The following is a 14667-nucleotide window of genomic DNA, read 5'->3' as shown; positions in this document are numbered from 1 at the left end:
TGGCGTAGTGTATCTTGAACATTATTCAGTCAATCGGAAGAGGTGCAATAGAAGGCCAGGTTGGAACTATGATCTTTAAGGTCCCTTCCGATCCAAACCATTCTAAGTTTCTATGAGAAAAGGTGGAGAGTGCCTCCAGTCCAAAATAACCAATGCTTCCACATTTATTGAGCATTTGTGAGGTGAAAGGGTTTGGTATTGCATTGTGCCAAAAGCAAAATTGAGTGTAGCTGTTTTACATGATAGATTGATGTGCTAAATGAAGACACTGATGGCTTTCTCTCCAGAAAGAGCTGGGTAGGGACAGAATTTCAAATTTATCCTGCACAGGGATTTCTGGTTTTGCAGTCCCTAGGTGTAAGACTGCAGGTCTTTTATGGATTCAGAAGTCAGGTGCGTATCTTTCTACATGTACTGCATGGAGTATATAGTTTGGTTTCCTGCTTCCACTCTAAATGCCTTTCAGGCAGGTTAGCCTGTGTGACAGATAGTCTTCCTGGTCAGGTTGGGGCCATCTTGTATAAGGATATCAGTAGGTGAGCACTCAACCTGGGATATATATGCAGGTGAGCAGTAGGACTTTATTACCATACTGTGAGTCGATTAAATGGCTAACTAACCAACAGCCTCACATAAGAACTGTTTCAGAAAGGCTTCTAGATACTTTCCTACCTTCTTCACTTGTTAGGTCTTCTTTGAACAACAGGTTCTGCAGTACAAAGTTATGTCAGCTGTACTTGTGAGTGTAATTTTTTCCTACACAGACAAGTTAGAACTAACTCAAATTTCTTCTGATATGTGCCTATTTCAAAGGAACTCAGAAAGTATCCTTTCAACATGTCCGTTCCAGGAAAGAGTGGGGCAGGTTTCTAACTTCGCTTAAATGCTGGTCAAATTGGCTGTCTGTTTCTCTTTTGTACTACATTTATGGTCTTTCTGTCACTACGCATTTGTAGCTTATTATCTTTTTATTCCTTTTCTTAAAACGATGTGCAAAAAACATACTTGAAAAAGTAAAAAAATCTTTGTTATCAATTGTTCCATTTGGGTCTACATATTTAGGCACCTGTGTCTATAGTCTTTTAGCAGTTTCTTAACAAATAACATGCTCAGATTGGATCCGAGGAGTGCAGGCGTGGCAACCATGCCATTTCCCTTCCAGCTAACCATTTAGTCATCTTTGCTGATTTCAGCTACTGAACCATTGCCACTGTTTTATGCCTGACCACTGTTTCACTGGTATGACAATACTGATAAGATTTGTAAAAAAGTTTACTTTGCAGGTAAGGCTGTACAGAGCTCTGCCTGTGACCTGAGGAGTTACAGTCTGAATGCTGCTTCCTTAAGTATTTCTGTCCCGTCTGTGTAGCTGGCCTGTAAGTTAAAAACTTGACTGTCGCTCTTGAGAGTCATTTTCCTATTATCACTTTGATCTTTTCCTGGTGAGAATTTTAATCCTGGCTGCTTCTAATTATACTGTGAGCACAATAAAGGACTTTTTGTTCCTGGGCTCAGTCTTCTTTGTGAAAAACATAGTTCAAAATGATAGGTAAGAGGGAAGGGAAACTAACAGGAGGGAAACATTACTTCCCTGGAGTGATTTCTAGTCCAGACCAGGCAGTTATCACATGGCAGTGTTTAGATTAAAAGATTACATGGATTTAGGGAGCAGACTGTGACCATCCAGTGTTGGTTTGTACCGTTTTGAACTAGCAACTCTGCTGAGAGACAACTGTAGCACCAAACTGAAAAACAAACAAACAAAAAACCCAAACAAAAACCCCAAACAAACCAAGAATTTTCACTGTCCTTATTGAAACCTTGTGATGTTAATTTCCTCAGGACCTGGAAGAGCATAAGAAACCTTGTTTGTCCTTATCTCAAGCCTAGCTGAGGCTCTCTGCCTTCATAATTCTCTGTGAGACACAAATGCAGAGGGGCCTGGGCTGCCCCAGGCTAGCAGATGGACCAGTACTCAGTGCTGGAGCACTTCACTGCAACAGCCAGCCCAGCTGGCTGCTCAGGTAGGGAAAAGAGCAAGGCTGGCTCTGCCTGGGAGGGAAACACTCAAAATGGGGTCAGGGGCTAAAAAACCAAAAAACATTAGTAGGGCCAGGGGCTGGAGTCTGGGGCTACAGCACCCTCCCTGTGCCTCTCCAGTTTACTCCTGTCTCTCAGAGAAATAGCCTAGACCATGTTTCACTCTATACTTTCAAATTTATTTTCCCATCCTTCTGGAGACTGTTTTCTTTTAAAGAACTGTAATAATATGATAAGATTAGAAGAATGACACTGTCTTTGAAGTGTGTGTGTCCACACCTTGTCATATAATCTCAGGGGATATCAAAACAAATAAATCTGGATGACGAACAAGAGTAAGGTAATTACATTCCATAGGCAACTTCTGATTACCCAAACCAGTGGCTGCTTTTCATAGTCCTTCTCTGTCAACTCATTAAATGCTTTATTGTCTTAGGTTTTTCCAGTCAATGACAAGAACTATCACAGTACTCACTTGCTTTCCTGATGTTAAGTTGGAAAATGCTGTATTTAACTTAAGCATCCTAGCAACTTGAGGGAGAGGCTGAGGAGGTAGAACAGGACACCTTCTGTAATCTGATGAATGAAATTGGATTGTAATTGGCTAGAGGGGTCCCATGAAGAAAAGTTTGTTTACACTGCACAGCTTTTTCTGAGCATAATGTTATGATGGCTTAGACCCTGGGTGAAAGCTTGGAGCTTTATTTTTGTTTCAGTAAGTACGTTTGACCTAATCAGGTAACAGCAGCAATACAGTTTTTCACAATAGCAGTTGGTCTTTATCTGGCCAGCCTAAGAACAAAGGCTTACTGTTTGTGATATATAATTTAAGAACTATTTTATGGCCTATATTTATGTGCTCCTCATTGTCAGTAGGTTTACAACATGTTAGATTAAAAGAAAAAGGGTGCTCTTTGAAGGTCTTTGGGTTTTTTTCTGAGAAATTTTACCAAGTGCCAAATACAAATTGTCCTGCACAGTCAGTGTGTATCACCAGCCTCTGGGAAAGATGCCCGTAGTTGTTGCCAAGAGTGAAGAAAGGACTAATGATATTGGGGTATAAGATGAGGGTATTTTACTTGTTCTGTGCATTCTCTAAGAAATAAGAATGACTCCAGTTCCCTCAGCTGCTCCTCCTCATAAGACATGCTCCAGACCCTTCACCAGCTCTGTTGCCCTTCTCTGAACATGCTCCAGCCCCTCAATGTCCTTATAGTAGTGAGGGGTTCAAAACCAACCACAGGATTCAAGGTGTGGCCTCACCAGTGTGGAGTACAGGGGCACAATCACTTTCCCACTCCTGCTGGCCACACCATTTCTGATACAAGCCAGAATGCTGTTGGCTGCCCTGTGCACATGTGCACTGCTGTCTCATGTTCAGCCAGCTGTTGACCACCACCCCTAGGTCCTTTTCCACCAGGCAGCTTTCCAACCACTCTTTCCCAAGCCTGTAATGTTTCATGGGGTTCTTGTGACTGAAGTGCAGGACTCTGCACTTACTTCATGCTTAAGACAAAGTATAATGAAAAGAGAAAGGGACTGAAGATGAGAAGATGGGAACTAACATCATTCATTAACATATCAAGTCTCAGGTCAGGAGTAGAGTCTTGCATAGGTTCCTACAGCACTTCTGTGTTTGCTCAGCATTCCCACCCTACTGAACTGTGAGAGATCGTTTCAGCCCTAACTGCCAACAAGCTGTACGTGTGTCTTACAGCTCAGCTTTGTCCTGTCAGCATGGCTGAGTGGTAACAGACTGTTGTGTCTGCTGTAAACTCTTTCCTGGAGCTGTTCCAAGCACCCTATGTACAATATGGCCAAAGATCAGTTACAGATTAGGTATTTAAACTTTAATACTGTTAGTACATGAACATTTTCCTAACATTTGTCCTCAAAAATAAACTGGTTTTGAAAGAGAGAAAGAGAGGAGAGAAGAAAGGAAGAATTTCTTTGACTTTTTCAGGATTGTTGTTCCAGAACTTGTGGACTGAATCAAGAAGCCTTTGAAATCTCAGAGCTAGCTGAGGTTATCTATAGTGACTGAGGTGTAACCTGAAACAAAGCAAAAATGTCCAAAGGTTCCAAACTCTTTCTGTTCATTGTTTCCCTTGCATGTCCATGAGCTTTGTACTTGCAGCAGATTTCTTTACTGATACTGTTTGTGAGTGCTGCACTTTGCCAGCTTCTGGCAGAAAGATCTGGGGTTAACCAATTCTTCTAGGAATTGGTTAATCCCTTGTCTCCAAAGGATTTAACAATCGACTGTTCTTTCTGGTCTGGGAAAGACAGTCTGCAACTTTTGTTAGTAACGTTGGATGCCATGTAGGGGCACAGTATGCTAAAACAATTTCAGACTAAAAGCATAACTACTTCAAGCAGAATTCAGAACCTCAGTATGGGCAGGAACCCCTATTCATTGTATCACTACTGTAAGTGTGTCCATCTAGGATTAATGTTCAACCCTTAATCCTAAAGCAGGCTTGTGGCAATTAGAGGCGAGATTCTCACACACCCATCAAAACATACTGCTACCTTTATTTATATATACACTACTCATCTGTGATTCAGTGACTACAGAAAATGACATGGATGTTTTCGTGAAAGTTAGCATGAAAATTTGTGCTTTTTTTGTTGGTGGTGTTTTTTTGGTGCAGATAATGAAAAATGTACCAACTTTACCTTTGTCTTTACCTTTTTATCCACAGACAACATCCCAAACAACTAAATGGCTGGTATTCTTGATCAGAAGACTTCATCTTTATGAAATTATTTCAAACAATGAGATTGTTTCTCATGGTGGGTGCACAATTCCTCTGGGTGTCTGAAGTCACTGCAATAGGTTAGTCAGAAGATCTTAAAACTCTTTAAAACTTAAAGACAGTTATATTGGACAAATCTTCTCTACAGTCCACGCAATTTGCTTCCCTAAAACCTATGGCTGAAAGTTGAGAACCATTTAGGCCTGCTGCTCATTTTCATAAACACATACGATACATGTCTGTTCACTTCCATTCATATTTGACCTAGGGTTATGAGGCAGAAGCAGTGGAGGCAGCTGAAGAGAGTAAGCATGCTACTGAATGCTGCACAAAACCACTTCTGAGACCAGAATTTTCCCTTTGTATCACTCTTAAAAAGCAAGCAAATGCTCTCAACCATCAGCAAGGACAAAAGTATGGTATGTAACCCGTTCTTCATTTATGTGGCCTTCAGTGCATTTTTGTTGGGGATGTGGAGAGGGGAATGGCAAATCCTTTCTAACTCTTTATGGGACAGTTGTTGTTCTAGTGTCTTTCCTGGCTTGCATACAACAAAAAGATGACAGTCTTAGCCCTCCTCTTCTGCTATGCTTCAGGCTCTGCTTACTGACAGCCTCTGTGGGTGTCCTAAGTTATACGAGTTCCGACACAAAAGAACCTGATACTAACCCTATAGCTTAGGAACCAAGAGTGGGAGGTGAGAGGAAAAGGGATGGTTATAGGACATGTTCTAACCTGTCACAGCGAGACAAACTTCAGCTCAGTCTCTTCACTCTGTACCAGTGGACACATGTTCAAATATAGATTTTTTTTTTGTTACCCTCAGTTGGAAAATGTTGGTGTGCAAGAATTAACATTGAGACAACATGCCAGCCCACAATGCTTTGTCAGTGAAGTGGTTCATAGCCAATAACTACCTTCTCCCAAAGATCAAGTCAGCGTTCTTTTTTTGTCAGTAGAAAATGTGAAAGCAAAAATGATGGCAATCCTCAACAGCCTTTCAGAAAATGTTCTGCAGAGTTGCTTTGAACATTGACAACATCGTATGCAGCTGTGTGTCAACTCAAAAGGGAGCCATTTTGAAGGTCTCAGTGGTTGAGTTCTTAATTTGTTGCATGAAGAGTTACAAGCAGTGTCTTGGGGTTTTTGTGTTGGACCTCATACACGGCTGTGCTGAGATGGACAGGGACTACTACATCTACTGTCAGGTACTGTCACTCCCCTTCCTTTTTTTGTGTGCTAGTGAAGGTTTTTACATGATGTAAAACCAAGGTAACAAAACTGAGTTTTAAAAAAGTTAGGACAATATTGTAGGTCAGTTGTATCTGTGTTGGCCTTCCCTGATCCAAACACACTCTTCCTGAGGGGTTGAGACCAGAGCTAGATTATTTGTATTCTGTACGCACTCACTTGCTACCTTTAGATCTAGGTAGACTATCCAATCTGCATTGTAGAAGTTCTTTCCATTGCTCATAAACACATTCTGCTTAGGACTTTACATCCCAAATGCACTTGCTGCATTTTTCCTACCCCTCCTACCTTCCACCACCTCTTTAACATTTACCTCTTCTGAAAGCAATGCAGTAGAATGAAACAAAGTCTCAGATGCTGAGCTCTGGTTCTCTAAACTTCATTGATTCAGTTTTAATAACAAATGAAGCATTTAAACATCCCTTCATCTCCATGCACAGGCACATAACTGAATGGAATGATGGTAATTTTTTTGGAAGAATATTCTTCCCAAGAGATTTTAGGTGCTAATGTACAGTGGTGAAAGGTTGTATAAAATAATTCATGGAGGGATTCTGTTAAATTAAAAGTATTTGCTGTCCTCGTAAAAGCAGTAAGAGGCATTACTTACTCCTAGCATCCTCCCCCTGCTCATGGAGGGCCAAGATTCAAAGGAAAAAGTAGTAACTTTTGCAGAAAAAATTGAGGGAGCAAAGAGTTTATAAATGTCAAATGAGCAAAAGTTTCCAAATGTTCCTTGTCACTAAACCAGAGTGGAGGTGGAGTTTAACAACTGTCAAGAGATTATTAGAGACTTCTTTAAGTTACAAAGAAACGGTAGAGCAGATAAGTGTGAAAGCAAAAGTGGCTAGAAGTATTTCACCATGTTAATATTTTCTAGTATGAAAAATAAAACTACCTTTTTAATTAAAGAAAAACCCCAACAACAATGTTTTCTAATTCTTCCACTCTGAACATTTTGAGCTTTTTATTGTGGTAAGTTGATACACATATCTATTAAAATTACACTTCCGTAATACTTTTTATTTGTCAGTGCTTTTGTTAATGCTGTGATTTTGCTCATACTTTAAAAACCAGCCGTAGCATCTAGACAAATACAAGGAATGGAAATGGAAATGTCTGAAAGATAAATGTAATTTAAAACTATTTGTGCTAAATATCTTACATTATGGTGTCAGCTAGAATCATTGTAATAGTTAACAAATAATAACAGGGAAACTTGGTGTTTGGGTTTCATGGTTCAAGGAAAAAGTATAAAGTAAACAAGATCTTGTATGTCTGGTTGTGTGTTTAGTTGTGTGGGGTTTTTTAATAACCTACAACATTTTGTAGTCACAAAGACTAACATTATATAGTTTACTTTTTATAATGTCCCCTTTTAGCGGTGCATGCTGGGTCAAAGAAAGAGGGTAGAAAAAATTATTTTCTAGTGCTAGGAATTATTCCCCATACATTCATTTAAAATCTCTTAACAGAATTTTTATATACATTGCCTATAATTTGCTTTTCTTTGCAGATCATCCTAAATTCCTTAATGAGACAAAAATGTAAATGAAATTTGAGTACAAGGAATTCAGAATTTAGCACTTTCCTATATTCAGAATCTCTTTTACTTCAAAAATCAGCTCTTGTACCAAAACCATGAAATTGTCTTAAAAAATGGCAGGCTTAGTATTTTAAGTTGCAAGGTACATGTTTTTCCCAGCTGGCATTTGAGCCTCAGAATTTGCAGACTCACGCTAGGAGTCATAGTTGCTACAAGTTAAGGTTTTAGCATAACTAGATGACTTTGAGAATATCAAGAAAAATGTTAGGTACAGTGCCAATCATGAGATTCAGTAGTACTATAATATACTTGTAATTCCTATTTAGCAGATAGTCTCTAAAAAAAATGGCTAGCTTTTTCACTCGGATGGGAATATAATAGGGATTTCTACTGACATACTTTTTCATTTCCCAGGAATCACTTTGATGAGAGCAACAAGCATAAGGTTATTTTAGTGCAATATTCTGCATAGATTTTTGTATGTGTACTTTAAAGAAACGATGTGCTCAAATCATCATATTAATCACTGGGGTTTGCCTCTTTTTAATTACTAGCTCAAAGCCCAACTTTCTTCCTTTCTAAAGGAGGTTTGCTTTGCAGCCATTAGATGGCCATCAAGTTTGTTTCCACAAGGGTTTACACTTAACGTATTTTTAAGCAGATTGTGGTGGAAGTCACAAAAATTCTTCCATTGGTTGTTTCATTTCAATAAATGCTTTTCTAAAAGGAGAGGCATGTAGTTTCAATCTTAATTAGAAGGTTTATTAAAGCTACAGTACATAAGAAACCACTTTAGGGGTAATAATTTGATCTGTTCTTTCCCATGCTCAATAAAAAAGACCTGTCTTTCTTTGAAGAGGTTTTTGTCTTAGATAAAGAAACAGACAGATGGATGGCATAATACAAAGATAATCCAGAATGGGAATAAATGAATAAACCAATTCATTAGTAAGCTGCATAAATAATTTATGCACCTTTTTGTATAACTTAAGAATTTACAGTTCAGGAAATGTAGTTTTTCATAAAACACAAAATCTTGCAGTTCAGTTTCAGGGTACCACATTTTTTTTTCTTTCCTTTTTCTTTATTGTTAGCCTTGTTCCTGCCTATACTTTTGAAATTATTTTACAACCCTTTCAAGAACAATTTCACATTGTAGGCTTAATCTGAGGCTCAAGGAGCCCCAAAAGAAGTACCCCTTTTAAAATCCATGGGTGTTAGACACTTCAGTGTGACAGCAGTCTTAACTCCAAATAGCTTGATTGCCCTCACAAGGAGAGTGCTCAAAGGAAGAGCAGCATTGGCTTCCTCTGTTGGGGTGATTGGATGACTGCACTTTACATTGGTAATTCAAACTGTTTAAACCTGTTTATGTGACTGATTAAGGAATTAACACCAGCATTATCAGTTCCACGATGCAAATTAAATAGCTAGGCCAAGATTTTCATGCTTCTCTAGTGGGGTTTTGGTGCCTCCCGTAAGGTACCTAAAGGAGGGTTACTTTTCAGGTCATAGGAGGTGCTCACATCTCTTTGGGACCCATCTTCTCATCAGCCAGCCTATCAAATGATGCCTGTTAGACTTCAGAGAAAGGATAAATCCCAAATCACTAGTCATTTTTAATTTAACATTAGTCTTTTATTCTACAATTATTAAAAATGTGTTCTATAACTTAATGCATAGATAGCCAACTACAGAATTAATGTTTACTGTTTTTCATTTTTTTTTTCACTTAGATTCGTGATGTTACGTCAACAGCTAATACTTGTCTTTGGAATATCACTAGTTAGTTGTATATGTGCACGTAGAAAATGTTATTCAGAAGCCCAACTCTCCCAGTATTATTTCTGCAACCTCACGGATATTCCACTTGTCCCAAAGGATACAGTAAAGCTTTTGCTAAGTTTCAACTATATCAGACAAGTGACTGCAACTTCATTTCCACTGCTGGAGCACTTGTTGGTGTTGGAAATTGGAACGCAATATGTATATCCTGTTACCATAGGAAAAGGAGCTTTCAGGAACCTGCCAAACCTTCGTGTCTTAGACTTGGGATTCAATAAGATTCTTGAACTCGATCTTGATGCTTTTGTGGGCTTGGCAAGTCTGACTGTACTCCATCTGTATGCAAACTACCTTGGAGATTCCATCTTGGAGGAGTGTTACTTTCAAGATCTGAGATCATTAGAAGAATTGGATCTTTCAGGGAACCAAATCACAAAGCTTGAGCCTCATCCCTTATTTTATAATCTAACAGTCTTGAAAACTGTGAACCTGAAATCCAACAAGATATCCAACCTGTGTGAAAGCAATCTCACCAGCTTCCAAGGAAAACACTTTTTATATTTTAGCCTCAGTTTTAATCATTTGTACAAGACAGATGAAGCTGTCTGGGCCAAATGCCCAAATCCTTTCAGAAATATTACGTTTATCTCACTAGATCTTAGTGAAAATGGTTGGAGCACAGAGAAAGTCCAGTATTTCTGTACAGCCATTAAAGGGACTCAAATCGGATCTTTAATATTTAGCTCTCATACAATGGGTTCAGGATTTGGCTTTAATAACTTAAAAAATCCAGATAATGATACATTTGTGGGACTAGCAAGAAGCGATCTTCATTTGCTTGATATCTCAGATGGTTACATTTTCTCTCTCAATTCATTAATCTTTCAAAGCCTTGGTAATCTGGAATTGCTAAACCTTTTCAAAAACAAGATAAATCAAATCCAAAGGCAAGCATTTTTTGGCTTGGGAAACCTAAAAATTCTTAATCTCTCAAGTAATCTTTTAGGTGAGATGTACGATTATACTTTTGAGGGTCTACATAGTGTAATGTATATTGATTTACAGCAAAATCATATTGGGATGATTGGTGAAAAGTCATTCAGTAACTTAGTTAGTCTGAAAATAATTGATCTCCGAGACAATGCCATTAAAAAACTCCCTTCCTTTCCACATCTGACCTCTGTTTATTTAGGTGACAATAAGATAACGTCTGTAGATGGTACAGCAATAGCAGCAACATATTTTGAATTAGAAAGAAATTGGTTGGCAAACCTAGGTGACCTGTATATTCTTTTCCAAGTTCCAGATTTGCAGTATATCTTCTTAAAACAGAACCGCTTGTCTTACTGTGAGAAAAGTAATAACTTTACAGGAAACAATCAGTTAATCTATATGGATCTAGGTGAAAATATGTTGCAGCTTGTGTGGGAGAGAGATTTATGTTTGGATGTGTTCAGGGCACTGTCCAAACTTCAGGTTCTACATCTGAATAACAACTACCTTAGAGCTCTTCCGCAGGAGATTTTTAGAGGTCTAACATCTCTAAAAAGACTTAATCTAGCTTCCAACCTATTGTCTCATCTTTCTCCTGGGCTTTTTCCACAAAGCCTGGAAAACTTAAACTTATCTAGAAACCAGCTTTTTTCCCCTGAGCCTGAAGTATTTATGACTTTGAGTATTCTGGATATTACACATAATAAGTATGTCTGTGATTGTACTTTGAGGAGTTTACTAGTGTGGCTAAATGGAACCAATGTAACCCTAGCTGGCTCACAGTCTGACAGGTACTGTGTATACCCACCTGCATTTGCAGGGGTGCCACTGTCATCTCTGATCTATGATGATTGTGATGAAGATGAACTCCAGCAGGCACTCAGGTTCTCAGTATTCATCTTCACCTCTGCCACTCTTCTAATGTTTCTGTTGGCAGTCATCATTTTCACTCGCTGCCGGGGGATTTGTTTTGTCTGGTATAAAACTATCACAAAAAAAGTGATAGACAGCCATCCACAAGCAGCAGATAGAAGTGAATACAGATATGATGCGTATCTGTGCTACAGCAAAAATGACTTTGAATGGGTCCAGAATTCTTTGCTAAAACATCTGGACTCGCAGTATTTTGATAAAAACCGGTTTACCTTGTGCTTTGAGGAAAGAGATTTCTTGCCTGGGGAAGAACATATCAACAATATTCGTGATGCCATTTGGAACAGCAGAAAAACAATTTGCATTGTGACCAGACAGTTTCTCAAAGATGGCTGGTGTGTTGAAGCCTTTAATTTTGCCCAGAGCCGGTACTTCTGTGATCTAAAAGATGTCCTCATTATGGTAGTGGTTGGGTCACTTTCTCAATATCAACTGATGAAACATAAACCAATTCAAAACTTTTTACAAAGGAGTCGATATTTGCGGTGGCCTGAAGATTACCAGGATGTAGACTGGTTTTTAAATAACCTTTCTTGCCAAATTCTGAAGGAAAAAAAAGTGCAAAGGGAAGCCAGTGCTGTAGAGCTGCAAACTGTAGCAGCGGTCTCGCGTTGATAGTGTATGGGTTGCTGGCTTTTTAAGTACCCCATTTCCAGCTGTGCTATGGCAGGAATAAACAGAAGTTTACTTTTCTTTCTTTGAAAAAGCAGGTAGAAGGATAACTGTTTCACTATAAATCCTATGAAACATGGAGACAGCTTGAAAGCAACCAGCAAATATCTGAAAGTGCAGATAGTTTGTGGACTATGAGACACATTTTCAGAAGAATTAAATGATGTTTCACATTTCGAGTGCTCAGCTTCAGGCAATTTAGTCCTGATTTTTTCATTTACTTAAGCTACTTACTGCTCACATAAAGTCTGTTTCCATTAGAGAATGATGCCCACAGCTGTTTTTTCCAAAAAGAGCCCATGGTGCTGTAAGGAAGTGACCAAGTATGGCCTAGCCCAACTACTGGATTATTATACTTATGGATTCATGGATTATTATACTTACTCCTGTGCTTTCTAAACTCTTAACTTTTAGTGCTCTTTTTCAAAGTAGATCCAGTGCTTTGCACCTTTATGCTTTAAATCAATGTAACACAGATTTCATTTATTTGTTTTCTACTTAATTAACCTCAACTTCACAGCTGGAATGTACAAACGTTGAACTTCATTTGCCCTCTTCCCTTCCCCAGCTTCTGTGCTTGGTGGTAAAGCTACAGTCATTGGTTTACTTTATTTGCTGCTGTTTCAGCCTGGTGCTTTTTCAGTTGAGCTGCTTCCTGCCCTATGGAGAGGAGCAGGTACCCCCTTTGGATCTGAAGCAAGTCTGAACTTGGAAAGCAAACAAGAAACTACCTCAGCAGCCATGCAGGCTCTACATTGGTGATGTGGCCAATGGCCCAGTGACTACCAGACAGCTTTCACATTCTGGGAGTGGAAAGTACAGACAACTGGTGTGTTATTTGAGTTGGTCTCTGTATATCCTGTTGAATTTGGAGGTGTTTTTCTGCTTCTAATGAAATGTTTTGCTAGAGTCATTAATGCCTGGTACTGTATTACCACTCTAATCATTTTACCACTGTTTGTTCACGTATGTGTCTTCAAGGGGTTTTTCAGGGTCATTTTAATAAAAGTCTGACTCAATGTTCACTTTTACAGAACCTGCACCTATTATTTCAATGGTGACACACTCCTTGTGTGAAACATTCACATGGATTACGCATTTATTCAACAAAAGCTTACAAAAATAATTTCAGTATGACCTTAGTGAGTTTTTCATTGTAGTGAGGAAGCAGAAATGGGAGTTTTTATAAGTTGTCTGTTTTGACCTTAGTTGCAAATGAACAATACCATCGTAACTATTTTGATAGAGATGAAAAAGTACAATCCACTTCATGTGAATGCAGTTGTTTGAATATAGATGTGCCTGTGGTTGATCTAATTTACTTTCAGTGCACCCGTATGCAGGATTGCTGTTGAGAAAATTGCTACAGCAAAATATTAATTTCTTCTCAGTCAATGTAGTCATTCAGGAACAGAAAGGGCTAAAAAGGGGGCTAAAATTTGGAAAAATTTCCAGGCAGCATGGGGTGCAGGGGAGCAGATTAAAAAAAGGGATTGACTGTGGTGATGAAGCCCTGGGTGTCGCTGTTGGATCGGGTAACAGCTAGAGCTCCCCAGACTCCTGCCTCCCGGCCAATGTAGCTGCTGGCAATGGGGACAAAATACTGCTGCAGAAGGGGGGGGCTGAAAAAGAACCAGCAGCCCTGGCTTCTTAGAGCCCCTGTGGGTTCTCAGAAAAGCCACCATCTGCATTACAACTCTCAGCATGTCTTACAATTCTCTTAAAATGCCCAATTCTTTTCTTTTTTCTCGAACCACTGCAAATATTTATAGGCAACCTTTAAAGTCGGAGGTTGTACCAGAGAGTATTTCACATTGAAAATCACTGACAGGTAGCCAAAGCAGAAATGAGCCTGTACAGTTCAGATCATGTGCAGATCGAGGCTGTCAGCCTATGGATCTGTACGTGGTGTAAGAGATAGGAATTTTGAAAGCATACTTCAGAAATTATCTTTGAATGAATGTCACAAAATATTTTTGATCAAGTGTGAATTGAGAGCCCTCACCATTTAGGACCTTATTGTGTACTCACAAGACACTCCTATCACTTCAGATACTTAAAACTTACTTTGGCCGACCTGTGTAAGCAGAAACAGCAAGTAGATACAGAGATTACTGAGATGGCATAAACCAAGTCTTTTTTATTTGTTTCAAATGCTTCTGTCTACTTCATGCTTATGCCACTGGTGGAGGGTGGCTACATAAAACTTGCATTTACTTCAGTCTTTGAAAAAGTCTGATTTTTACATAAAAGTTTAAATAAAACCTTTGGGTGAAATTTCATTGTCTGCCTCTGTGCTTAAATACCATTTTTGAAACTTAATGAGATCAGAATTGTGTCAGGAGTGGCTGGAAAAACTTCTTCCTATTGCAGAGGCAGCTTAGAAACATAGAAGTAGCCCAGCCCCCATCTGTCCCTTGCAAATTCCATTGGAAGATGTCTTCAAAAGGCAGTAATAGGATTTTTTGAAAACATGCTACTAAACACCAGTCCCATTTGTGGAGCAGGCATATGAATAACTGCAGTGTCAAATTTTAAAGAAATCTGAAATAACTTCCTTTTTTACTCACTGTGAAACCACTCCAAGCCTGAGACTCTCAGTCTTCCCACTTGGTATACGCTGTTCTATACCATGAAAAATGGACTTCAAATAGATCATAGGACCCTGATCACCACCTCTGCAGAGTC

At 39.0% G+C, this 14667-nt stretch overlaps 1 protein-coding gene across 1 annotated transcript; it reads left to right on the top strand.

The window, feature by feature from the left end:
* Positions 1–1850: 1850 nt before the first annotated feature.
* TLR5 (toll like receptor 5) lies at positions 1851–14185 on the top strand. Its single transcript, XM_069852721.1, has 3 exons — positions 1851–2024; positions 4746–4879; positions 9333–14185. Exon 3 carries the CDS (start codon positions 9340–9342, stop codon positions 11920–11922), a length of 2583 nt encoding a protein of 860 aa, XP_069708822.1. The 5' UTR covers positions 1851–2024; positions 4746–4879; positions 9333–9339; the 3' UTR covers positions 11923–14185.
* Positions 14186–14667: the final 482 nt, after the last annotated feature.

Source organism: Phaenicophaeus curvirostris, chromosome 2, assembly GCF_032191515.1.
Source record: "Phaenicophaeus curvirostris isolate KB17595 chromosome 2, BPBGC_Pcur_1.0, whole genome shotgun sequence".
Classification (NCBI taxonomy): domain Eukaryota; kingdom Metazoa; phylum Chordata; class Aves; order Cuculiformes; family Cuculidae; genus Phaenicophaeus; species Phaenicophaeus curvirostris.
Note: the sequence above shows the minus strand (reverse complement) of the source record. Positions and strands in the feature narration are given on the sequence as shown.